Below are 27,437 nucleotides of genomic sequence, written 5' to 3'. Positions count from 1 at the left end.
CTGGGATCACCCTAGTCTCCAGCTGGGTTAAAGAAGCATGGGATTCGATACCATCTGAAATGATTCAATGCTCATTTCTGAAATGTGGAATAAGTAATTCAATTGATGGATCCGAAGATGACGTCATATACAAAAGCGAGGATGACACACAAAATGGAGAGCATGAAGACGATGACGACAACTGCTACACTGATGATGCAATCCCTACAGATGAATTTATAAATGAAATGTTTGATGACTCAAAAGATGAACAAGAATTTAAAGGATTTTGACGTTTTGTTTTAAAATAAATATTTCTTTCGTTAATTCGTATTGTATTTTGACATTTTGTTTTAAAATATTTCTTTCGTTAATTCGTATTGTATTTTGACATTTTGTTTTAAAATATTTCTTTCGTTAATTTGTATTGTATTATTTATAATGTTATGGAACAAGATTAACAGATTGCATTATACGTGGACATGGCATTTTAGGGCTAGTTTTCAACAAAATTTCTAGTTTGCATTATACGCGATAATAGACGGTACTCTATTTTGTGTTTAGAATTCCTTAGAAGAGAGAAAATTACTTGTGAATGTAAATTATGAACATTATTCTAAAGAACTTTGTGGACAGACTAATTAGATAGTTAGCCTCCTTTTGAGAATAAGAAGAATTGTTTGGAAGAGGTCTTTTGTGTTGTATGTGATTGATTTGACATAAAGAGATTAGGACTGTAGACTTACAGTAACTGAATAACATTAGAATGTTAGTTATATTATCTTATGAATAGCTTGCAGAAGGGAATTTTAGCTTAATACCATATCATTTGCTATCTATCCCAATTATCAGTCACTGTGTCTTACATGCTTTATAACCTTTGATTTAAATTTAAAGCGTGTTGATCTTTTTAACTCGAGTTTCTTTATGATTGAGATAAATTGAATGCCTGAATTTCTTTAGTGTATTTTGCTTTGATATTCAAAATAAACATGATTTATTTGCCTATACCTGAGTCATGCCTGATTACGATTCCGAATTACCACTTATAAAAATAGAACCTCTTTTGGCAGGAAGGAATTAGAAAGTGTATATAATCATAGATTCAGGTCACGACTGCAGTCTGAATCTATACAGCCGTATTAAAGTATCATCATCATCATCAAATTCCTGCCATGTACCCTCAAGGGGTGTACATGATATGATAGTACTACATGAAAAAAATTACATGATTATTAATTTCCTATCTACAATTTCCCTCCAAATCAGTCTGTTACTTGTCAAGACTCCAACATTATCAGATCTTATATTTCCATCGTCTAAAGCACTTTGTATCGTATCAATCCACCTATATCTTGGTCTTCCTCTGGGTCGTTTTGCTACCAACCTGGCAGAGAACATTTGTTTTGCTAATCTTTCCTCGCCCATTCTGTTTAAGTGACCATACCACCTGAGATTAGCTCTGCTAACGCATTCCTGGATACTGACAATGTCAAGTTCTTTCCTAATATCCTCGTTTTTAATATGATATTGCCATTGATGCCATCTGTTCATGCCTATAATCTTTCTCAGGACTCTCATATCTGTGGTCTCTAGTCTTTGGTCAAGTGTTTTGCTTCTGACCCAGCTCTCAGATCCATAAGTTAAAACTGGTTTGAACACTGTCTTGTATACAGCTAATTTAGTGTTCCAACTAATTTCTCTCTTATTCCATATGAATTTATTCAGTTGACTTCCCACCATACCAGCTTTGCTGATTCTGTTGTCTATTTCTATATTTAATTTACCATCTTCACTAAAAATCGTGCCTAAATAGCTGAAATGTTTTACTTGTTCCACAGGTTCTCCATTCACAACACAGTTGACATTTTCAATGATTCTGCCTATTTTCATTGTCTTTGTCTTTTTATTGCTGACCTTCATACCATATCTATTACAACAGCTATTCAATTTAGTCAGAGAATCTTGCAGACTTGTAGCGGATTTATTTAGAACTATAACATCATCTGCATAAAGCAAAGAGCTGACATTAATATCTCCAATTTTGATATCATGTTTAATACCACTTTCCTTCATAATGTGATCCATATAGATAATGAATAACAGAGGGGATAACGTACATCCTTGTCTCACACCAGATTTTACATTAAACCATCTTCCTGTACTTTCTTCAATTCTAACTGCTAACTTACAACTCAAATAAAGACTAAGTATTGCTTGATATAATGCCCCATTGACACCATATAACTGCAGCGTATTGAATAGCTTCTCTCTTGGCACATTGTCATATGCCTTTTCCAAATCGCCAAAACTCAAATACAGATCTTTGTTATATTCCCATGCTTTCTCGACTATTTGTCGTAAAGTGAAGATCTGATCCTGACAGCCTCTATTTGGCATGAATCCAGCTTGTTCTTCACCAAGCTTTTCTTCTACAATTCTTCTCAACCGTTTCTCAAGTATACTTGCATAGATCTTGCCAGGAACACTCAGTAGGGAAATACCTCTGTAATTCTCACATTCAGTTTTATTTCCCTTTTTATATATGGGTACTATGAGAGCTCTACTCCAATCATCAGGAATTGTTCCCTCTGTCCAGGCTTTCTGAACTATGCAGTGCAGCCACTGTAAGACTCTTATACCACCATACTTCAGCATTTCTGGTCGAATATCATCTACGCCTGCTGCCTTTCCATATTTCAAGCCTTTGATGGCTTTTTCTACTTCAAATATGGATATGTATTCCTGACTGCATGCCTGGTCAGTGTTTTTTACCACTGTGCTATCATCACTGCTTCTTTCATTTAGCAGTTTTTCAAAGTAATTACTCCATACTTCAAGTATATCTTTTTCTCCAGTTTTCATGTCACCTTTATCATCTCTAATTCCTTTTACAGCACTCTTTCCTCCATTCTTAAGCTTCTTCAACAACCTCCAGAATATTTTGCCACCTTCTTGATATTTATTTTCTATATTCTTACCAAAGTCCTCCCATGACTTTTGTTTAGCTAGTTTTACACAATGTTTAGCATTCTTGCATTTGTCTCTATATTCTCTAAGAGCACAAGCTGACTTATTTGACAGGAACTTTTGATATGTTTTCTTCTTTTGCTTCACTGCCTCTTTAACTTCCTTTGTCCACCAGGGAGTTCTGATTTTTTTATCCTTACAGACAACCTCACCACATGCCTCTCTGGCAGAATCAATCAATGTTTTCTTCAGAGTTTGCCACAGAATCTCCAAGGTTTGATTCCTGTTCTCAAACTCTTTCATTTTTTCTTCAACAATCTTTGTGTATTTTAGTCTACAGCTCACATCTGAAAGCTGCTCAACTTTTATTCGCTTTAAAACTTTCTTACATGTTATTCTTTTCAATATGAAATTCAATTTTATCCTGCTCAAGACTAAATAGTGAACACTTCCAATTTCAAATCCTCTGTACACTCTGGTGTCCTGCACCAGGGAGAAAACATCACTATCAACAATAACATAGTCAATGAGACTTTTCTTATTCCTAGCCTCTTCTCTCCATGTGAATTTGTGCACATTTTTATGTTGGAACATGGTGTTAGTAATAACCAGTCCATGTCCTGAGCAGAAATCCAACAGATATTTGCCATTATTATTAGCTTTGCTCTTTTCTCCAAATTTTCCCAAAATATTTTTGTATGTCTCACAATCATTTCCTACTCTACTATTTAGATCCCCAACAAGGACCAACTTTTCCTTTTTCATTGTGTCAGTTGCTTTTTCTAAAGCCTCAAAAAATTCCTCCACTTCTACCTTAGTAGAACCTTCTGTGGGACCATAGGCATAAATAAGTCTCATTGTCCAGTTCCCCATTCTCATATTTGCCCACATTACTCTACTTGAGACTGACTGCCATTCAAGTAGATTAGCCTCGTATTTTGTGTTGAATACTATGGCTACTCCTTCTTTTCCTTGATTGTCATTGCCTGAATATAACATATTGTATTTATTGCTCAGAAAGATCTCACCAGTTTTGGTCTTTTTTGTTTCAGTCACCCCTATTATGTCGATCTGATACTTATCTAATTCCTCAGCTAGCTCCATCTCTTTGCCATTCAGGCTTCTTACGATGATAGTACCGATCTTTAACTCTGGTGATGTTGAGTTGGGGTTTGTTTTCAGATTTGTTCCAGTAGCTGACTTTTCGCTGTTCGCCCTGGTTCCCTGGCGAAAACAACGGGGGCCTTGTTTAACCGGGCGACACCCCAGCCGGCATGAAATTTTGTCATGTTGTACCATCATTTTTTTTTTTTTTTGGTTTAACCAATAAGAATACAATTTGGTCGGCTAAATCCCAAATTGCCAGCCCATCCTCGTCCGTTCAGTATCCAAGCAGATACCCAACAGGGTGCACCACGAGAAGGTGAGGATTGGACATTAGGTCAGAAGCCCTGGTCGGTTCTCCACATTCCTTTATTGGCTATGTGGAGGTCTCCTCTCAGTTATACAGCTTTGACCCTTAAGCACCCCCCGTATTAAAGTAAAATATAGGAAATAAAATAAAGTAAAATAACGCCTCAGAATCTAGTATTGTCTCCCTTAATAAGGATCTTTTCTACTATAGGATACTGGCTGGTGCAGCATAATATAAATTTGCCAGTATCCGAAGAGGAAACAATCCTAGATGTAAGTACATTAGGCCCGATATCTGAAGAAGTAAAATAGTAATTGAAAGATAGAAAGGAAAGATATAAAATAAGAAAAACAACGACATAACACTGTCAAAAGCCCTAGCAAAATCCAAAAGTATCATGGTATAATCATTCCTCTTCTCTAGCTCAATGATAACATTATTATGAATGCAGGTCCTAAACAACTTTTCCAAATCTTCACCACCACTCCTGAGATACTAATAGGTCGAGAGTTGAATACATAGTTCTTTGTAGCATCTTTGTGCAATGGATTTTACATACGTTCTTTCCACTACTGCAGAATCTTCCTTGTTCCGCAGCTAATCATTCATGATGTAACCATTCCCCTTCTCTAGCTCAATGATAACATTATGAATGCAGGTCCTAAACAATTTTACCAATATATCTGTCTTTGTACCACTTTTGTGCAATGGGCTTTATATACATTCTTTCCGCTCCTGCAGAATCTTCCTTGTTCCACAGCTAAAATTATATAACCTCAAGTTATGAGCAGCACATCCCCTCATCACCTATCCCGTCTATCCTTCCTAAAAATCCTGCATCCTTTACACTCGATACCAGTTAGTATGTCTGATTCTGATAGCCAGGTCTCACTAATGCCAACCTGACTAAGGCAACAAAACTCTACCTCTTTGTTTCTAATACTCCTAGCATTCGTGTACAGACATAACAATCTACCTGTATTCTTTTGTATACGCTTGTCTGCAGTCTGCATGACACAGACAACTTGCAGATCTCTATTCTTCTCTAGTGCCTTATACATGTAGACATCTTTGCACACGTTTGATGGGTCTGAACCGGACAAACACAAAGTCAAAATGTTCTCTCCTCATCAACATTTCCATGAGAAAGCCAATTTATGTAATTAACATAGTTATATAATATTGTCATTCATATTCTTGCCCTTCCTCCCTTTATAATTTAGTTTGCCTGAATCTCTGTGTTAGATTATTAGTTTTTCTAGACTCCCTGATACGAAATGCATTCAGGTGTAGGCTCTTATACAAATCCAATCTTCCCTCAAACTCACTCCACACATACAAAAACTCGCATCCATTTCTTCTACACAGCCTATGCAATGAATCGTTTGTCATCATAGCCCTTCTTCTTAATTCATTTTAATCATGTCAAGGTAAAATACTGACAATTTTCACTTTCTGACTCTCACCTCTTCCAACAACCCTTTCATGTCCTCTCTCATACTGAACTATCGCTAGTTAAGTCATTAGTACCTAATACAATTACGATCTTGTTTACTTTTATTTATTTAGTGTCAGATTTTTCAATTCTTCTTCTATTTCTTCTTTCCATTTTGTTTTATCATCATCATCATCGTTTTCTTGATATACATCCTTTTTTCCCTGTTTGTGGTAAAAGATTTATTTTAATCAATATGTTTATTATCTCTGATATTTTTGGCTTCCTAGGTAATTTCATAAGCATCTTTATGTCTAAAAAAACTATTCATTATTTTTTGTTGTAAGATTAATGTTTTTCCATTTTCATTAAGACAATTTTATCCACAATTTCCCAACACAGATTGTATTGATTTGCTACCTATTCTTGTATTTAAATCACTTGATATCTATATGAAATTGTTTGGGTTTATTTTATCTAATTTATCTTGAATTAAAAGTCTTTGCTTTCTTTATTTTTCCAAAATTTTTCCATCACTACTTGGAAATATATTCCTATAATTGCTAGATGGCCTCTTTTTTTTTTTTGTGTGTATGTGTGTGTGTGTGTGTGTGTGTGTGTGTGTGTGTGTGTGTGTGTGTGTTTCTAATAATCTTTCACTTCAATAGTTATAATGCATTGATTTCAAATGCCAGTGAGATGCAATATTACAATGAATGAATTAATTTCAATAGAATTGGTTTCAAAAATACACAAAGTCACTTAAACATACTTACCAGACAATATTTCAAAATTAAAATAACCTTACCATGAACATCTCCTGGTGCTGGTGGGTTAGACATAATGATTTTAACACAACTATAAGGAGTATAGTTTGCTTTTTTCCCTTCTTTTCCATAGTTGTATCTAATATTATAAGCATACTGCTTTTCAAACTAATAAATAAATAAATAGTATAAATTTAACATATATACTCATTTAGATAGAATATAATATAATGCAAGAAACTACAGATGTAATAAAATGCTCAGATGTTAGCGATTATTCATAATAGTGCTTCATAGTATAAAAACCAGAGGAACAAAATATATGTATTATTAATAAAATTAAAACATCCTGGATTTCAAACCAGTATCTGGAGAAGTATATTCAGAGCACAAACATAATTGCAACAGGTCAGAGAGAGACTATTTTTAAGCATATATAAAACACAATAGGTATGGCTCTATTAAATACCAAAGATTTGCAAGGCAGTCATTTTAAGACCATGCAGTCCAGCTTCCTTTTATTTGGCTGATCAGGATGTGCCATAATAAGCAAAATATCAGCTGCTTTTTTCAGTTACAATACGAATTGTTTCTGCAACTCTCTGGTTGAGTGCTCTGTATTCTATAACAAGCGCACTGGTATCCAAAATCTATGAATGAACAATATTTCTGAAGATTAAAACTGCAAATTCAGACAAGCAGCTTGTAGCAATTTGTATAACTGACAATTTCGAGTATAAAGCGGGTACACATTCAAATTTTTGAATTGTGCATAAAGGGGTCACAGGGTAGCACTCAAAGGATAAATAGAAAGCAAAAGGCTGTGATACGTGAATTGTACTTGAAGCAGTTCTTTTTGTGAATGAATAAAGATAAAAACATGGATGTCTTGTAATTTCTCAAAGACATCATCTAGATGATTTCACACAGGAATGAATTATTGGAAAGCTTGAAGAACGCCACAGAATTAGAGTTTGGAATCTCACATAGCATTGCATCTAGACTCTGAACAGCATTTCAAACCAATGGAATGTGTTCCAGATGTCTGTTAAGAGGTCACTCTACCACGCAGCATGAAGACAGATTTTTGGTTATATCAGCAAAATGTAATCAACGCATCATGGAAGGTCAGCTTGCAAGTTGGCTCCATTCGAGCACTGGTGTGCAGATGTCTCCACAAACTGTGGCAAGATGTCTGCATACACCCAAAGGCCTGTAGTCTGTGTCCATTTATCTACAGCTCATCGCAGGGCATGTTTTCAGTGGTGTTGTATACATAAAAATTGGACAATACTCCAATGGACTAATGTGCCCTTTACAGAGTTATTTATTTTAGTCTTTCCTCCAATTCTAGATGACACTTGATCTGGCGTGAAAGTGATACTACTTACCATCGTGAGAATGTTCTTGAAAGGGATATATAAAGTGGTGCTGGGGATCATGGTGTGGAGAGGCATTGTGCTCAATGGACACACCGAGCTACAAGTACCAAAAAAAAGGTAAAAGGAAAAAAAAGGACTATCAATGGTGAACAATATTGCAACAAAGTTCTTCAACATCATGTTCAACTGCTCTGTGGTGGTGCAAGCGAAGAATTCGTTTTTATGGATAGCAATGCCACACTACATCATACACAAACAGTGGAGATACTTCTGGAGACCAAGGATATCAATCGAATTGAGTGGCCAGCACGCTCCTCAGATCTCGACCCCATAGAACACATCTGGGACACAATAAGGAGGGGCAGTGCTGCTCAAAATTCCCCTCCAGAAAAATGGCAAACTAATTTGCCATTTTTATGGGGGGGGGGGGATTCCAATACATTTTTGGCAAACTAATTTGCCAAAAACATATTGCAATTGAATTTGTATGAAATTTATAACACATTTTTTGTGTAATATAATTTGTTACTATGCTGGCAATAAATTTACGTCCGCATTTGGGTATAATGAAGAACATTTCTTCATATATAGATAAAAATCTGTATATGATAAAACATACAAACTAGTGTATGTTTATACTCTGATAGTATGTAATGAAATCCAGCAAAATAGTAAAACTTAATAAATAAAAGTATTTATTCCGCCAATGTTGTTTTTACCAAGAAGCAATATCGTGAAACAAACTACAGTTTTTTAATGTTCTTCTGGCATCCAATCTTCTAACAAAAGCTTTCTGACAAAATTGTACATTGGTATAGATTGAATATCAGAGTAGGAAAGAAGAATTCAGGTAAAGAGCCTCAGTTTACAACAAGATTAGGTTCCTGGAGGTACTAGCATATGAAAGTAGAATAAAACAACACTTATATAATGGGACTCAATGAGATAGTGTAGGCAGCACCTGATTATCCAGGTAAAAACTGCTGTCCCCCCTCCCTCACTCAAACACACACAAAATTACATTTCATCGTATTTAGCTCAAGAAATTAAAATAGAGAACTACGCTATCTACCAATAATTGTCTGGACATTTTAGCAATTTACAACTGATACTAAAGGACAAACCCTAATGGCTTTGATCATCTCCTGCATGATTTGAGGGAGATTTTCCACCAATGTACAGCAGACATTGAGTGGAACTTGTCTCCATTCCTCCATCAAAGTAGCACTGAGTTCAACAACAGATCGAGGATGTGCTGCTCTAGACCTTAATCGCTACTCCAATTCATCCCATAGGTGTTCGATAGGGGTCGAGGTCAGGACTCTGCACAAGCTAGGGCAGTCATTTAACACCCATCTCTTCATACCATTCCATAACAGCTGCAGCTTTGTAGTATGGAGGCATTGTCATCTTGAAAGTAACACGGGTCCATTCCATAAAAACTCCACAGTGTAGGCAGCACCTGATTATCCAGAATATTAATGAACCACGGACAACAACGATGGTCCCATTCCAAAGCAGGTGGAGGAGTAATGGTACACCCACACCATTACTCCTCCACCACCAAACTTAGTCTACAGTTCACATGCTAGAGTTTATGATCATAAACCCTAGCTGGTTACACTGTCCTGGTTGGCTGAGTGGTTAGCGTATCTGCTCGCCAACTAACAGTACACACATTCAAATCTTACCACAGACATGGATGTTTGTGATTGTCTTTAAGGTGTGAGACAAATTTCATCACTCAGTATGAGGTCGTTGCCATACTTAAAAGAGGCCTTAAGTGGCATGATGTTTGCTACCTTTCTCACCTTGAAAGAATTTTGGAGAAATAAACATTCCAAGCATTTTTTTTTATTTCACTCAGTGATCAATAGCTTCATTTTCAGAAAACACTTCAAATGACGCTATATTTGTAAGGTGGTGCGTAAAACATTGCCTGCATGCAAAATAATTCAGAATGAAATAAATATAAAAGGCACATCTGTTTTTTGAAAGATTACATATTCTTTCTCAGCTTAGCTCTGCTCTGCTAAAATAATTTTACAAGGATTTCACCAGAAACTGAGATTAAGCCCTCAGTATAATGCTATCCTTCCTTGTGGTAGTACTTAAATACAATCCAAAAATTAAAGGTACATTGAAATGTCCACACTTGCTACTAGAGCGAAAATAAGTAAAACTCAAATGTAAGCAACACAGACAATCATAGCCAAGAAAAGGGCTTTAGTCTGCCAATATCCTTCTCACAACGACAACAGTGCACATACAACACACCTGCTTTAATGATACTATCATATCGATAATAAAGAAATAAAATAGTATTATTAATTAAGCTGAACATTCAAAGAAATAATACTCACTGTATCCACATCAACTGTTTTGGAAAATTCTATTCTCCAAAACTTTAAAGAATCTTCTAAACTGAGGCCAATGCCTTTCAAAAATAATCCATACTGAATACGCCCATAGTGACGCATATGATGAGTCCTTTTTAAAGATTCATGTAATGTCTGCATACACAAAGGAAAGGATGTTCTGGATAACTATAATGAAAGCAACAAAATATATAATTCAATCAAAATTCTTAAGAGAAAGTATTAAAAACTTTGAACTGAACAACACAGCTTTATTATTAATAAAAATTTCTTTGGAATACTTATTTAATTTTGTACATGGATTCTCTGTGGTATATTTAGAAGACATTTCCTTTGAATGAAAATCCTAAGGTATTTGAATCCTGTTAATATAAGTTTTTTTGTTTTTTTTAAATTAAAATATTTTATTCCTGAAGTATGCCAAAAAGAATAGGAAATACTGAATAAAGAATTTTTTACTTAGTGTTGTCTCTTGTGCTTCATACTGAAAATACTAGAAATAAAGCACTTGATCAAAGATTACAGGCAACAGATATGAGAGTTCTGAAAAAGATTGGAGGTGTGAACAGATGGCATCAATGGCAGTATCACATTAAAAAGAAGGATTTTAGGAAGGAACTGGATATTGTAAAAAGAGGTGTAAAATTACAAATTGCAATTTTACACCTCTTAAGGATAAAGGCATAAAAATGTAAAGGGGTGAATACGTCTTAAAATAAACAGAATACACACCAGAATTTATATATGTTCATTGTTCCCATATCCTCTTAAATAGAAAAGTTTCTTTCCTGTCTAAGAGAATTCAAGATAACTAAATTGAATATCAGCTGTAACAAATTTGACATGAAAATCAGCAATAAAAGGCCAAAACAATGAAAATAGGTAGGAACATAGAAAACTTTAGCTGCATTCTCAATAGACAGCCTATAGAACAAGTAAAATATTTCAGCTATTTAGACATTGTTTTTAGTGAAGGCAGCAAATTAAATTTTGAAATATGACAGCACAATAAGAAAGCTAAGTATGGTAGGGAGCCATTTGAATAAATTTATATGGAATAAGAGAGAAATTAGTGAAAGCACTCATTTTGATTTATTTTAATAAATAAAATGAATAAAAATTTTAATAAAATTAAGCCAAAGCACTAAACTAGCAGCAGACAATATTCAAACCAATTTTAAGTTATGGGTGTGAGAAGTGGGTTAAAAATAATGCACTCGATCAAAGATTACAGACAAAAGATATGAAAGTTCTGAGAAAGATTAGAGGTGTAAACAAATGACATCAATGGCAGTATCATATTAAAAAGAAGGATATCAGGTAGGAACTTGACATTGTTAGTATTCAAGAATGTGTGAGCAGAGTTAATCTAAGGTAGTATAGCCACTTAAACAGAATGGGAGAGGAAAGGTTAGAAAAATAGGTTTTTGATGCCAAGAAGGCAGGAAAGAGACCCAAGGAAGACCAAGATTTAGGTGGATTGATTCAGTCAAAAATTCCTTAAAAAAATAAAGTGTTAGATGTCACAATATCGAGTGCTGACAAGTAATAGACTATCATCATCATCAAATTCCTGCCATGTACCCTCAAGGGGTGTACAGGATATGATAGTACTACATGAAAAAATTACATCATTACTAACTTCCTATCTACAATTTTCCTCCAAATCAGTCTGTTACTTGTCAAGACTCCAACATTATCAGATCTTATATTTCCATCGTCTAAGGCACTTGGTACCGTATCAATCCACCTATATCTTGGTCTTCCTCTGGGTCGTTTTGCTGCCAACCTGGCAGAGAACACTTGTTTTGCTAATCTTTCTTCGCCCATTCTGTTTAAGTGACCATACCAACTGAGATTAGCTCTGCTAACGCATTCCTGGATAATGACAATGTCAAGTTCTTTCCTAATATCCTCATTTTTAATATGATATTGCCATTGATGCCATCTGTTCATGCCTATAATCTTTCTCAGGACTCTCATATCTGCGGTCACTGGTCTTTGGTTAAGTGTTTTACTTCTGACCCAGTTCTCAGATCCATAAGTTAAAACTGGTTTGAACACAGTCTTGTATACAGCTAATTTAGTGTTCTGACTAATTTCTCTCTTATTCCATATGAATTTATTCAATTGACTTACCACCATACCAGCTTTGCTGATTCTGTTGTCTATTTCTATATTTAATTCTTCACTAAAAATCGTGCCTAAGTAGCTGAAATGTTTTATAGACTAATATAAGTAAAACTGTTCATAGGAGATTAGTAATAATGTAAACTTAATCATGTAGTACTGTTATAATAGCCTGTACACCCCTCAAAGGTAAATATCAGGAACTAGATGATGAGAAAAGTGAAAAATCATCCTTGTGATATTCCTTCAACAACAATCCACAGCTTGTGTTTTTGCACATGCAAGGAGAGGATGAAAAATAATATCTATTGCCTTATAAAGTCCCAAATGTTGTGTTGTACTAGAGGCTTTAATTTATCACCGTAAATTTTTGACTTTCTTTTCCATATAACAATATAAAGTTTTGTAGTTCTATTCAATTTTCAGATTTGTAACAAGGGCTGATGTCTTCCTGTGACAAAAAATCATAGTTTCTAGTGAAATAAAGTGAACAAAAACTGGTAGAAACTTTTATGGCTTATAGATGAATATATATATGTTACCGCTAAAGTGCAGAAATCAGTTATTCTGCAGATTATCTAGGTATTGTGCAGATTAACTATGGTGATCCGTTAATGTGCAGAAAATTGTTTCATTTCTCAAATTACCTAGGTAATCTGCACATTACCTACTAGGCACTCGTTAAAGTGAAAATAAGATCTTTGCTGGAACAACAGCGTTTCTGTATGTTTAAATTAAGATAATGTTATTTATTTATTTTTTGATATCTAAAGAATCAAGTTAATACAATCAAACAATCAACAAATTAGTTGATAGAATCAATCATCAATCAATTAATATAATACAAGGAATCAAACGGTTTAAAATATTATTACAATTAAGAAAAAAAACATGATAAAATTATGTTTACTTATTAAAAAACCAAACTAAAAGTGGAGGGAGAGGGGGGGAAGGAGTAGGGAAAGGAAATGTTTGAACTTTAACGATACGGAAGCCGTTAATGTGCACATTACCTAGGTAAAATGCGGAAAACTCTTGATTCCGCACTTTAACGGAGCAAATCAGTTAATCTGCAGATTAGCTAGGTAATGTACACATTAACGGTTTTCGCGCTTTAGCGGTAACACATATATATATATATATATATAGTATTCCAGTGTCAAGTTCACTATTGAATATGAATCCAATAACCATCTACCTTTTTTGGATACCCTAATAATTCAAAATACTAGAGGTCATGTTGAATTTTAAGTTGATTGAAAACTTACCTTTACTGGCAGATACATTTGCTTGTCCTCATTCAATCATTCATCACAGAAGATAGGTTTCTTTGCATGGAGAGTGGTTGAACCGTGGAATGCATTGCCTGATAGAGTACTGAGAGCAAGAACGGTCAATGAGTTCAAGGGAGTGGTATGATAGACTGTGTTTCCTAGAAATGACCTCCCATGATGAGTCTTTTGACTCCATGGAAGCCTGAATAATAATAATAATTATCAAAAGTATTGATAATAGAGGACTGACATAGAGCTCATAGGTTCTTCTGATTCTCCTTTTGTTAGATGAATGGAATAAAATTAAAAGCAATCTGATGGCTAATGGATAGAACAAAATGACCATTAAAAATTTTTTGATAATTATCATCTGTCTATCAGATTGCAATGCATCGTAAAAATTCAATACCCTACCTTAAAGGAATCTCAGAACAAATAACACAGGTTCTTTGCAAATTCAATCTAAATTTTATGCACTTCCTACAAACCAGCTCAGAAACTGTCTTCCTTCTTACTATTTACAAAGGATACATTACCACCTCTCTCTCTCCTTACCAGATGTGCTCATGCCACCTTTGGTATCTTGGACAAACAGACCACTTTGATTAGAATCAAAGAATATCAACCCCTTAACATACAAAGATGTCTGTGATGCGTCTTTTGTTTATTGCACCAAAATTGATTTTGAATTTTGGTTTCACATATAAATACAACCGAATACAGAGGCTAGACAATCTTGTGCCTATTTCCTTTCAGCCGAGAAAAGTTGCCAACGGCGTGTATCGGCTATTTCGTTTGCATAAATTCATCATTATTTTTCAAATCATTATTTTTCAAATAATGGTGAATTTGATCCAGCAAATTACCCTCGTCCAAACCTCGCCCAAAAAATTGGCAGAAAAATGACTGCTTTCTGATTTTTAACTGGTACGTTAAGGAGTTAAGACTATATTTGCATTTTTGGAATCTGACAAATCCAACCTTGCATTGAATCTTTGTAACCAGACAAAGATTCTTCATTCCAGCAGGTTCAAATTTTTCCTTGAAATATGTGAAAGACTACGAAATCATCTGAACCTTAGCTGCTCAGACTGTATGCCAAGTTTTGGGAAGTGATAACAATTAATTGTTCATAAAATTTTAATTATTATTTTAATTTATTTTTTAACTATGCAACTTTTACAACTGTTTCTTTGAACTCTAATAATGTAATCATATCATATCTCAGCTGCGACTGAGACATGAGCTAGTAGTCACATCTCATGACTCATTTTTATGATTCATGTTTTGAATGTAGTTACTGGTCCATCTTCCTGATGATGTCCATGTTATGCTGAATGAAATATGTTGGAATTTTTTAATTAAATTCTATATTTTTTTACATATGTAAATTGTGAAAGTTTCTATAAATATATCTAGTACACAATTCATTAAAATTATTAAGAGTAGTTAATATAGTGTCTAAGGAAAATAATGGATGGGGGCGGGAGGAATGCTGTATAATAAAGGAAAATCAGGGAGAAATCAACAAAATATAGGGAAAAAAATCATGGAAACAGAACAAAGGAAATGGTGGGAAATCATGTCTGATGACAGATTGTAAAGCACTGGCAAGAAACATACAGTACACAATATGACAACAGTAAAAATGAAACAATAATAGGAGACACAAGAAAGAACTAGAAGAGTATCATATTATAAAAATATGAATCTAGAATTGACATTTAAATTTTGGAAGGTTATATTAACTTAAATATTCAAAATGATCTATTTTCCAAACAAAATCCATTATGTAAATATGGAATTGATAACTGTTTTCTTAGAACTGCATAATACTTCATATTATGCAGTTCTAAGAAAACAGTTATCAATTTATACCAGCTGTACATCAAGTTTTTATGTTGGTCACTTTTCTTCTCCCCTCAGGTAGACTGATGTTGACTAATGCTGAATGACTAATACAGACTAATTCATCACTTAATGTCCTCTTTCCTTACTTTGTAATAGGAGGTTACCAATTATAAAGTTGACTAACTGCTGGAGTTTAAGAAGCTATCCAGGGTTAGTCTCTTGTTTCCCCCCCCCATCTTCCATTCTGTGTATAATTTGATTTTAATGATACAGATTGCACATATTTAGTTTATAATGAAGATCTTAAGTAAGCAACATTAAATTAAGCTAATATAAACATTTAAAAATTTAAATGTTTATATTAGCATTAATTTTGGATTTTCATTTTCATAACATCACATTCTCTAAGTTCTTTCTTATGTGTTTCCCATTATTGTTTGCAATTGTACTTTTTCATATTGTCATTTTGTGTGCTTTATATATGGTTCCACCAATTGTTCTGTCATCCATGTATGATTTCCCACAATTACTTTGTGTTATTTCTCACAATTTCTTGTTTATTTCCTGCATTCTTGGTTTTTGTTTCCCATGATGATTTATTTTGTTCCATTTCCCACAATTTCCTCTGCTATGTTTCTAAAAATTACTTTTGTTTTTATTTCCCACAATTTCTTTTCTTTATTTCCTATGATTTCCTTTGCCTCATGGGAATGGAGTGAAGTAGAGAGAATGGTTTTTCCTCTAAAGAAATACTGTGTATTTGATAATATGAACTGTGACACATCCAAACAATGTGCTATAACCATGTCTTTGGTCCCTAGGGGTTCATTATGGTGATAGTACACTGTATCAGGAATGTTTGGAATTATAGCAGAAGGTTATGAGTGTATTATGTCTGTTACTTGCACATTTTTTTTACTATGTTCACATGTTTTGTGAGATGAAATCAGTTTTATAAAGGAAACACCTTGCAACCTTTGTATGAGACTAGCTATTTAACCTTTAATCAAAATGCAGTTATGAAGGTTTTTCCTGCCCAAGACAGGATTTGAACTCAAATCAAAAAATTTTTCCTAAGTGCATCACAAATTTTTTATTCCATTCACTAATTTTCCTAAAATATTTTAGCCAGTTCTCAAGCATGCTTTCATAAATCTTTCCTTACATAATTCTTCTACATTTTTTCCAATTCTTTCACCTTTTTCGTCTTATTATTATTAAAAAATATCCAGTCAATAAATGACTCATCATGGAAGATCTCATTCAGCAAGTAACACATTTATAATATTGAACCTTATAGCTTATTCATACCCCTAGCATTCACAACACATTATGGCAAATACATTTCACTGAACTAGCATTCTCCATGTAAAAATTCTGCCTGTCGTTCCCTTTTCATCACACCTTTATCCTACTTTCAGGGATAGCTTGTTGTTTCCCCCCCTTTCCATTCTATGTATAATCCTTTAGGTATTAATTCCCTCATCAACTTTATCACATCACCAGTTTTCTGCCTATCAATTAAACTATCTAATTTACATTTCCTCAAGCTTATTCCATAAGCCAACATTTCAGAGGCCCCAATACTACTTCAGTCACTCATCTCTAGACACTTTCCAGAGTTTTCAGATTACACTGGAAATTAAATGACCAAATCGGAACGCAACGATCTGCACGTGACCTGAAAAATGCCACTGTGGTACATCACTTCTCTATCTTCATTTATCAGTGCTATGTACCATTCACATTTGTAATGTACATTCTGAATCTCAAGCCACTTTCAACTATCAATCCAAATGTTGATTATCCACACCTTCTGAAGCACAGTTCCATCAGTCCTCTCCTCTACTTTTGCACTTGTTAAATTAAAAATGCAATCCCACTCATTCATCCAAGTCTTGAAAGTCTCTTTAATTCTTCCTGAATGGAGTTATGTCAGAACATCTCCTTAAAACTCCCACAACTTTTATCATCAACAAAAAACCGAATGTTTCCCGTCAGTCCATATGACAATCCAAATTTCATTAATAAATTAAACAGTTTGGTACAAGAACAGAACAGAACCTCACTGGCAAAATTTCTTTTGCAGGGACTAGTTGGTATCATTCAGACAGCCAATGTCTTAGCCATCTGACCAATAGTTATAAATTCCCATTCTTCCTTGCTTATACACCAACATGCAGCAAGGATAAGGATGGAACATCTTTATCCTTATCCAACACATTCATCACTTATCATAAAATGTATATGGAATGCTAAAGTAACTATAGAAAATCCTATGTCTATCCAACCCAATCTTCCTATATACTATTCCTAACAACAAAACTCTAATACCCTAAGTATTAGAGTTTCATATATATATATATATATATATGTGTGTGTGTGTGTATCAGAGTTTCAAATACACACACACAACACACATATACTGCAAATGATCTATAATTAGAAACATTTCTCCTGCCCATTCTTGTGCAAATACTTTCAGGAACAGCTTCAAAGCAGCTGAAAACATGCTTAAAAATGGTCTATGATCAGTCCATTCCACACTAAATTAATATGAACAATTAAGAATTCATTGTCTAATGGATTATATAATATAAATACATTCCAAATGGACCCAAGAAATTAATCAGCAACAACAACATTATACTGTGTGTTGAAACATCAGGGAGATGCCATAAGGGGAAAAAAAAATATTCTCCAGCCTGCCCAGCAGTTTCTTACCATTCTACACCTAACCATATTTTCCAAATACTGCTCCAGTGGCCTCTTCTTTTTGTGAAGTTGAAGATTTCTCTGAAAAGAAGAAGATTTAAGGCCATCAACTTGATTAAAGAAAACATGTTCCAAAAGCTGAACACCTCTACCCCAAAAAAATGTTTTTTTGGTTTGTTACAAGTAGCAGAAAGATTGGTGAAACAAATGTATGTATGCCATGAATATTACTTTTAAAGTAATAGCAAACATTTACAAAATGGGTTCCTCCTCCTTCATTTTACCACTATAGTCAAAAAGTTCCAGATTGCCTTGTACATGTTCATCATCATCATCAAATTCCTGCCATGTACCCTCAAGGGGTGTACAGGATATGACAGTACTACATGAAAAAATTACATCATTACTAACTTCCTATCTACAATTTTCCTCCAAATCAGTCTGTTACATGTCAAGACTCCAACATTATCAGATCTTATATTTCTATTGTCTAAGGCACTTTGTACCGTATCAATCCACCTATATCTTGGTCTTCCTCTGGGTCGTTTTCCTGCCAACCTGGCAGAGAACACTTGTTTTGCTAATCTTTCCTCTCCCATTCTATTTAAGTGACCATACCATCTGAGATTAGCTCTGCTAACGCATTCCTGGATGCTGACAATGTCAAGTTCTTTCCTAATATCCTCATTTTTAATATGATATTGCCATTGATGCCATCTGTTCACGCCTCTAATCTTTCTCAGGACTCTCATATCTGTGGTCTCTAGTCTTTGGTCAAGTGTTTTACTTCTAACCCAGCTCTCAGATCCATAAGTTAAAACTGGTTTGAACACTGTCTTGTATACAGCTAATTTAGTGTTCCGACTAATTTCTTTCTTATTCCATATGAATTTATTCAATTGACTTCCCACGATACCAGCTTTGCTGATTCTGTTGTCTATTTCTATATTTAGTTTACCATCTTCAGTAAAAATTGTGCCTAAGTAGCTGAAATGTTTTACTTGTTCCACAGGTTCTCCATTCACAACACAGTTGACATTTTCAATGATTCTGCCTATTTTCATTGTCTTTGTCTTTTTATTGCTGACCTTCATACCATATCTATTACAACAGCTATTCAATTTAGTCAGAGAATCTTGCAGACTTGTAGCGGATTTATTTAGAAGTATAACATCATCCGCATAAAGCAAAGAGCTGACATTAACATCTCCAATTTTGATATCAGGTTTAATACCACATTCCTTCATAATGTGATCCATATAGATAATGAATAACAGAGGGGATAATGTACATCCTTGTCTCACACCAGATTTAACATTAAACCATCTTCCTGTACTTCCTTCAATTCTAACTGCTGACTTACAACTCAAATAAAGACTAAGTATTGCTTGATATAATGCCCCATTGACACCATATAACTGCTGCGTATTGAATAGCTTCTCTCTTGGCACCTTGTCATATGCCTTTTCCAAATCAACAAAACTTAAATACAGATCTTTGTTATATTCCCATGCTTTCTCGACTATTTGTCGTAAAGTGAAGATCTGATCCTGACAGCCTCTATTTGGCCTGAATCCAGCTTGTTCTTCACCAAGCTTTTCTTCCACAATTCTTCTCAACCGTTTCTCAAGTATACTTGCATAGATCTTGCCAGGAACACTCAGTAGGGAAATACCTCTGTAATTCTCACATTCAGTTTTATTTCCCTTTTTATATATGGGTACTATGAGAGCTCTACTCCAATCATCGGGAATTCGTCCCTCTGTCCAGGCTTTCTGAACTATGCAGTGCAGCCACTGTAAGACTCTTATACCACCATACTTCAGCATTTCTGGTCGAATATCATCTACTCCTGCTGCCTTTCCACATTTCAAGCCTTTGATGGCTTTTTCTACTTCAAGTATGGATATGTATTCCTGACTGCATGCCTGGTCAGTGTTTTTTTATCACTGTGCTGTCATCACTGCTTGTTTCATTTAGCAGTTTTTCAAAGTAATTACTCCATACTTCAAGGATATCTTTTTCTCCTGTTTTCATTTCACCTTTATCATCTCTAATTCCTTTTACAGCACTCTTTCCTCCATTCCTAAGCTTCTTCAACAACCTCCAGAATATTTTGCCACCTTCTTGATATTTATTTTCTATATTTTTGCCAAAGTCCTCCCATGACTTTTGTTTAGCTAGTTTTACACACTGTTTAGCTTTCTTACATTTGTCTCTGTATTCTGTAAGAGTAAAAGCTGACTTATTTGCCAGGAACTTTGATATGCTTTCTTCTTTTCCTTCACTGCTTCTTTAACTTCCTGTGTCCACCAGGGAGTTCTGATTTTTTTTATCCTTGCACACAACCTCACCACATGCCTCTCTGGCAGAATCAATCAATGTTTCCTTCAGAGTTTGCCACTGAATCTCCAAGGTTTGATTCCTGTTCTCAAACTCTTTCATTTTCTTTTCAATAATATTTCTGTATTTTAGTCTACAGTTCACATCTGAGAGCTGCTCAACTTTTATTCACTTTAAAACTTTCTTACATGTTATTCTTTTCAATATGAAATTCAATTTTATCCTGCTCAAGACTAAATAGTGATCACTTCCAATTTCAAATCCTCTGTACACTCTGGTGTCCTGCACCAGGGAGAAAACATCACTATCAACAATAACATAGTCAATGAGACTTTTCTTATTCCTAGCCTCTTCTCTCCATGTGAATTTGTGCACATTTTTATGTTGGAACATGGTGTTAGTAATAACCAGTCCATGTCCTGAGCAGAAATCCAACAGATATTTGCCATTATTATTAGCTTTGCTCTTTTCTCCAAATTTTCCCAAAATATTTTTGTATGTCTCACAATCATTTCCTACTCTACTATTTAGATCCCCAACAAGGACCAACTTTTCCTTTTTCATTGTGTCAGTTGCTTTTTCTAAAGCCTCAAAAAATTCCTCCACTTCTACCTTAGTAGAACCTTCTGTGGGACCATAGGCATAAATAAGTCTCATTGTCCAGTTCCCCATTCTCATATTTGCCCACATTACTCTACTTGAGACTGACTGCCATTCAAGTAGATTAGCCTCGTATTTTGTGTTGAATACTATGGCTACTCCTTCTTTTCCTTGATTGTCATTGCCTGAATATAACATATTGTATTTATTGCTCAGAAAGATCTCACCAGTTTTGGTCTTTTTTGTTTCAGTCACCCCTATTATGTCGATCTGGTACTTATCTAATTCCTCAGCTAGCTCCATCTCTTTGCCATTCAGGCTTCTTACGTTGATAGTACCGATCTTTAACTCTGGTGATGTTGAGTTGGGGTTTGTTTTCAGATTTGTTCCAGTAGCTGACTTTTCGCTGTTCGCCCTGGTTCCCTGGCGAAAACAACGGGGGCCTTGTTTAACCGGGCGACACCCCAGCCGGCATGAAATTTTGTCATGTTGTACCATCATTTTTTTTTTTTTTTGGTTTAACCAATAAGAATACAATTTGGTCGACTAAATCCCAAATTGCCAGCCCATCCTCGTTCGTTCAGTATCAAAGTAGATACCCAACAGGGTGCACCACGAGAAGGTGAGGATTGGACATTAGGTCAGAAGCCCTGGTCGGTTCTCCGCATTCCTTTAAAGGCTATGTGGAGGTCTATTCTCAGTTATACAGCTTTGACCCTTAAGCACCCCCTTTTCAATGTCATACAAAGCTAAAGTAACATGCTACTAACAAATCAATACTATATAATCCTTACCAAACATAAAAAAAAAGTATTTCGAACTGATTACTACAGGATGGGCAATATGTCTTGAGATCATTCTTCTGAATGGTCTTGAGAGATGGCCCACCTTATATAACTTAGACAAACTCAAATATGAAAAATAAAGTAATGATTCTTTCATTCATTGTATTGAATAGAAAGCAGTAGTCACTACATTTTTCTGTTTTACTGGCCAGTAAAACAGAAAAATGCAACACTGTATGAAAGAAAATTTAAAGAAACATGTGAGGCTATCATAAACTGTTTTCTGGTTTAGGACAATCTTTTTCAAAGTTTCATGAAAAGATTGGTGAGAGAGAAAGAGAAGAGGGAAATAGCTATGCCTTCAATCTATAACTTTTTCATCTTCTTCTTCCTTTTCCCCTCTTATACCTTGCAGTGTTGAGGGATTTCTATTCATTTAACAGCAACCGCACACAAGGATAGCCCTATGTATAGCCATATGTCTCCTAGTGTATCCTATGTCTGTAGAAGCATTGAGTTCTTTGAGTTTTTAAGGCTGGTTTGCATGTTTGCAGGATGAAAAATCCCAGATAAACTGGGGAGAAAAATCCTGCAGTCCACCCAAGACTGGCTAACTTGGCTATGTCTGAGAAAGATCCTAAGCTCCTCACGCTAGCGAAGGGAATCGAACTCAGGACATCCCTTTCCCAGGCATATGGTTGGGAAGCGCATAGCCACTTGGCTAAGATTTTTATGCTAAGTATAATAACCAGAGTGCCTGAATAAGTTCATTTATCACTAGTGTCCCCTATAAGTCTTTATAGGGGACACTAGTGATAAATGGAGGCTATACTGAAACTAACTGTAATGTCACTATCTATGAGAGTTATATCTGACAAGCAAGAATTGGACTGCACAGTTTTTAACATTGAAATATTAAATTTCTAACAATGTTAGAAATATTAAATTTCTAACATTGTGTCTAGCAAGGAGAGAGAGAGAGCACTCTCTTGGGTTAAATATTTGTCCCAAGAGTTTCCCCGTTATGTGAGAGGAAACCAATACTGTTGCCTGCTGATCTCAAAAGTATATTTGTTTTGTGTATTTTTGACAATCCATAATTTGGTTGGAAAGGGTATTGTCACTGAGTAAGATGATGTGATATAGCATGGATATAATGGTGAATATCATTCCCTCCTGTACAGGTGAACTGAATACTAGGATGAATTGCATTTATTTTTGAGATGAAGGTGCTGAATCCAATAGAGAACCACTCCACACAGAAAAAATACATTATCCACATATCAGTATCACTGCATAGGTTTAGGAGAAATGTCATTAAGGAAATGGTCTTCAAAAAACTTCATAAAGTAGTTAAAAAGCATAGAAAAAAAAAATTCCATTGCTGTACCTTCAATCTATTGATATAATTTATCTTGAACACTAAAATCTTGTTGAGGCAATTAATGGTATCTGCTACAGAAACACTGGTGAAAAATGAGAATATAGCAAAGCTAATCATATCTGAAAGGCTTAAATGAAGATCACATTTTGCTTCTTTTTTTTATTAAGTCCAAAGAGTTTTCTTAACATAATGAGGCAGATTTCCCTGTGTACCTAGAAACGGTGTACATGGAACAACCAATATGACTGATGACAGGCCTTAAAGAAATGTCAGGTTTGTGGATCGTTGGAAGACCATATAATTCAGGAGGATGAGAGTAAAAGGCCTTGAGTTTCCTCTTTAAATCTTCATCCTAACTGGGAACATTATCAACTTTATTAAGTTTCTTAATCTGGCTAACAGTATGATCAAACAAGGGGAGGGAGGTAAGACAGTAAGTACAAAAATCACATAACAATAAGGAAATCGTCCATAAGTATTCTTTCCTATCCTTGTATAGGATAGGAAAGAATACTTATGGAAGACTTCCTCATTGTTATGTGATTTTTCTACATACTACTGCTTTGCCTGTAGTTCATTCTGAAGGAACAGAATGTAAACCTTTATCTATAAGATGAAAAAAAAAAAAAAAGTCCATTATTGATAAGTTTATCAAGAAACAGCATAGTCATGACCTTGAGATAAGACTGAAATTTCATCATAAGTGAGTGGGCAGCCAGATATATTAACTAATTTATTCATGTTATTAGTGGCATTAGAAATGAAGTCCTAGAACAGTTGACAAGTAAATTAAACTTCTATATGATACCATCAAGAGTTAAATTAAAAACTCCTTTTAAGAATCCAACAGACAGGGTGGGGAGAGTAATGAAAATTATTTCAACAGCTTAAAGGGTCGAAGAATTTTCAGATTCACTGAGTTGAAGAATCAACAGAGATTTGCCGGCCTGTATATAAATACGATGAACCCCTACGTGACTGAAAAATTTCTTTAATTCTGCAAAAGGATGAAATAACCTAAGTTACCTTGTTTTAAAAACATTATTCTGTTAAAGCATTTAGATTTTTTGACCAAAAGCTTCTGTATGTGCTACTATTTTTTTTTTTTTTTTGGATAAAAGCTCTCTGTGAAGCTGAGATTCTTGATTAAGAATAGATAAGTTGACATAGTTACAAAAAAAATTATAGATGGATGCCTTAATGTGGATAAATATATAATACTGTAATTTTTGAAAGTATTACTGTTATTATATCACACTTCCATGGAATTGAAGAAGTTGTTGCAAGAATGAACTCTACACCATACAACCATACCTTACTGTCTACACCAAGCATGGCCAACTTCATTCTATACGAGGGCGAATATATGATGAGTGGTAGCGTCATGGGCCACACACTTTTAGACAGAACTTAAATAAAAATACACACTGCATTTTTTCAAGGCAATAGTTATATATATATATATATATATATTGAATTACTATATTTGCTAAATCATTTTACTACTGGGAGAACAATGGGTGGAATAATTATATAAAATTTTAAAAGAAATGAAAAATATCTTTGCAATGGTTCAAATAACCATACAGATTAGTTTTGGTAGCAGTAATTAAATATACTGCTATCAAGAATTAAATATGGTAGAAAATATAGAGTTGCAAATATTAATAATATTTATTTGAAGCTTTTTTGGGAGACATTAGACAAATTTATTTATATATATATATATATAGCTCATATAAACAGCAATATGGTATTAATCAAAAATTAACATTAAATTACAGCCAGTGGTTTATATAATTTAATATAAAAAAGAAACTATAAAATTATTTTCGACTTACATCATCAATCATTTCAAGATTAACTTCGCCATATGTTCCTTGATTTCTGCTTTTGCTATAATCTTGACCCAGATATCTCATATTTAGACCGTTCAGCATACGAAGAAGTCGTCCATCTTCCTCCAATCTTGGAAGTGCTCTTGAAGTTATCTTCGCATTAAGCAGCAAGTAATTCAATCTTGTTACTATATTATACTTACCAATTTAAATAACAAAAATATTTAAAAAATTATATGTCATCATCATCAAATTCCTGCCATGTACCCTCAAGGGGTGTACAGGATATGATAGTACTACATGAAAAAATTACATCATTACTAACTTCCTATCTATAATTTTCCTCCAAATCATCTGTTACTTGTCAAGACTCCAACATTATCAGATCTTATATTTCTATCTTCTAAAGCACTTTGTACCGTATCAATCCACCTATATCTTGGTCTTCCTCTGGGTCGTTTTCCTGTCAACTTGGCAGAGAACACTTGTTTTACTAATCTTTTCTCTCCCATTCTATTTAAGTGACCATACCACCTGAGATTAGCTCTGCTAACGCATTCCTGGATGCTGACAATGTCAAGTTCTTTCTTAATATCCTCGTTTTTAATATGATATTGCCATTGATAACATCTGTTCACGGCTATAATCTTTCTCAGGACTCTCATATCTGCGGTCTCTGGTCTTTGGTCAAGTGTTTTGCTTCTGAACCAGCTCTCAGATCCATAAGTTAAAACTGGTTTGAACACTGTCTTGTATACAACTAATTTAGTGTTCTGACTAATTTCTCGCTTATTCCATATGAATTTATTCAATTGACTTCCCACCATACCAGCTTTGCTGATTCTGTTGTCTATTTCTATATTTAATTTACCATCTTCAGTAAAAATCGTGCCTAAGTAGCTGAAATGTTTTACTTGTTCCACAGGTTCTCCATTCACAACACAGTTGACATTTTCAATGATTCTACCTAATTTCATTGTCTTTGTTTTTTTAATGCTGACCTTCATACCATATCTATTACAACAGTTATTCAATTTAGTCAGGGAATCTTGCAAACTTTTGGCGGATTTATTTAGATGTATAACATCATCCACATAAAGCAAAGAGCTGACATTAACATCTCCAATTCTGATATCATGTTTAATACCACTTTCCTTCATAATGTGATCCATATAGATAATGAATAACAGAGGGGATAATGTACATCCTTGTCTCACACCAGATTTAACATTAAACCATCTTCCTGTACTTCCTTCAATTCTAACTGCTGACTTATAACTCAAATAAAGACTAAGTATTGATTGATATAATGCCCCATCGACACCATATAACTGACAGCGTATTGAATAGCTTATCTCTTGGCACCTTGTCATATGCCTTTTCCAAATCGACAAAACTTAAATACAGATCTTTGTTATATTCCCATGCTTTCTCGACTATTTGTCGTAAAGTGAAGATCTGATCCTGACAGCCTCTATTTGACGTGAATCCAGCTTGTTCTTCACCAAGCTTTTCTTCCACAATTCTTCTCAACCGTTTCTCAAGTATACTTGCATAGATCTTACCAGGAACACTCAATAGGGAAATATCTCTGTAATTCTCACATTCAGTTTTATTTCCCTTTTTTATATATGGGTACTATGAGAGCTCTACTCCAATCATCAGGAATTCGTCCCTCTGTTCCAGGCTTTCTGAAGTATGCAGTGCAGCCACTGTAAGACTCTTATACCACCATACTTCAGCATTTCTGGTCGAATATCATCTACTCCTGCTGCCTTTCCACATTTCAAGCCTTTGATGGCTTTTTCTACTTCAAGTATGGATATGTATTCCTGACAGCATGCCTGGTCAGTGTTTTTTTTACCACTGTGCTGTCATCACTGCTTGTTTCATTTAGCAGTTTTTCAAAGTAATTATTCCATACTTCAAGGATATCTTTTTCTTCTGTTTTCATGTCACCTTTATCATCTCTAACTCCTTTTACAGCACTCTTTCCTCCATTCCTAAGCTTCTTCAACAACCTCCAGAATATTTTGCCACCTTCTTGATATTTATTTTCTATATTCTTACCAAAGTCCTCCCATAACTTTTGTTTAGCTAGTTTTACACAGTGTTTAGCATTCTTGCATTTGTCTCTATATTCTCTAAGAGCACAAGCTGACTTATTTGACAGGAACTTTTGATATGTTTTC

At 34.6% G+C, this 27,437-nt stretch overlaps 1 protein-coding gene across 1 annotated transcript in view; it reads right to left on the bottom strand.

Annotated features, from left to right (window-relative positions):
* Positions 1–27,437, bottom strand: part of LOC150095280 (DNA primase large subunit-like) — a 235,407-nt gene that overhangs the window by 107,641 nt on the left and 100,329 nt on the right. The window contains exons 8-10 of the mRNA XM_090410636.1: positions 25,249–25,398; positions 10,311–10,493; positions 6,607–6,733 (exon numbers count right to left, since the gene is read on the bottom strand). Coding sequence (XP_090266762.1) covers positions 6,607–6,733; positions 10,311–10,493; positions 25,249–25,398 — 460 coding nt within the window. The remainder of the gene's footprint in view (positions 1–6,606; positions 6,734–10,310; positions 10,494–25,248; positions 25,399–27,437) is intronic.

This window comes from Typopeltis vanoorti, chromosome 20, assembly GCF_054136105.1.
Source record: "Typopeltis vanoorti isolate ZY-2024b chromosome 20, IOZ_Tvanoo_1.0, whole genome shotgun sequence".
Taxonomy (NCBI): Eukaryota; Metazoa; Arthropoda; class Arachnida; order Uropygi; family Thelyphonidae; genus Typopeltis; species Typopeltis vanoorti.
The sequence above is the reverse complement of the archived record's forward strand: the minus strand, read 5'-3'. Positions and strand labels throughout refer to the sequence as shown.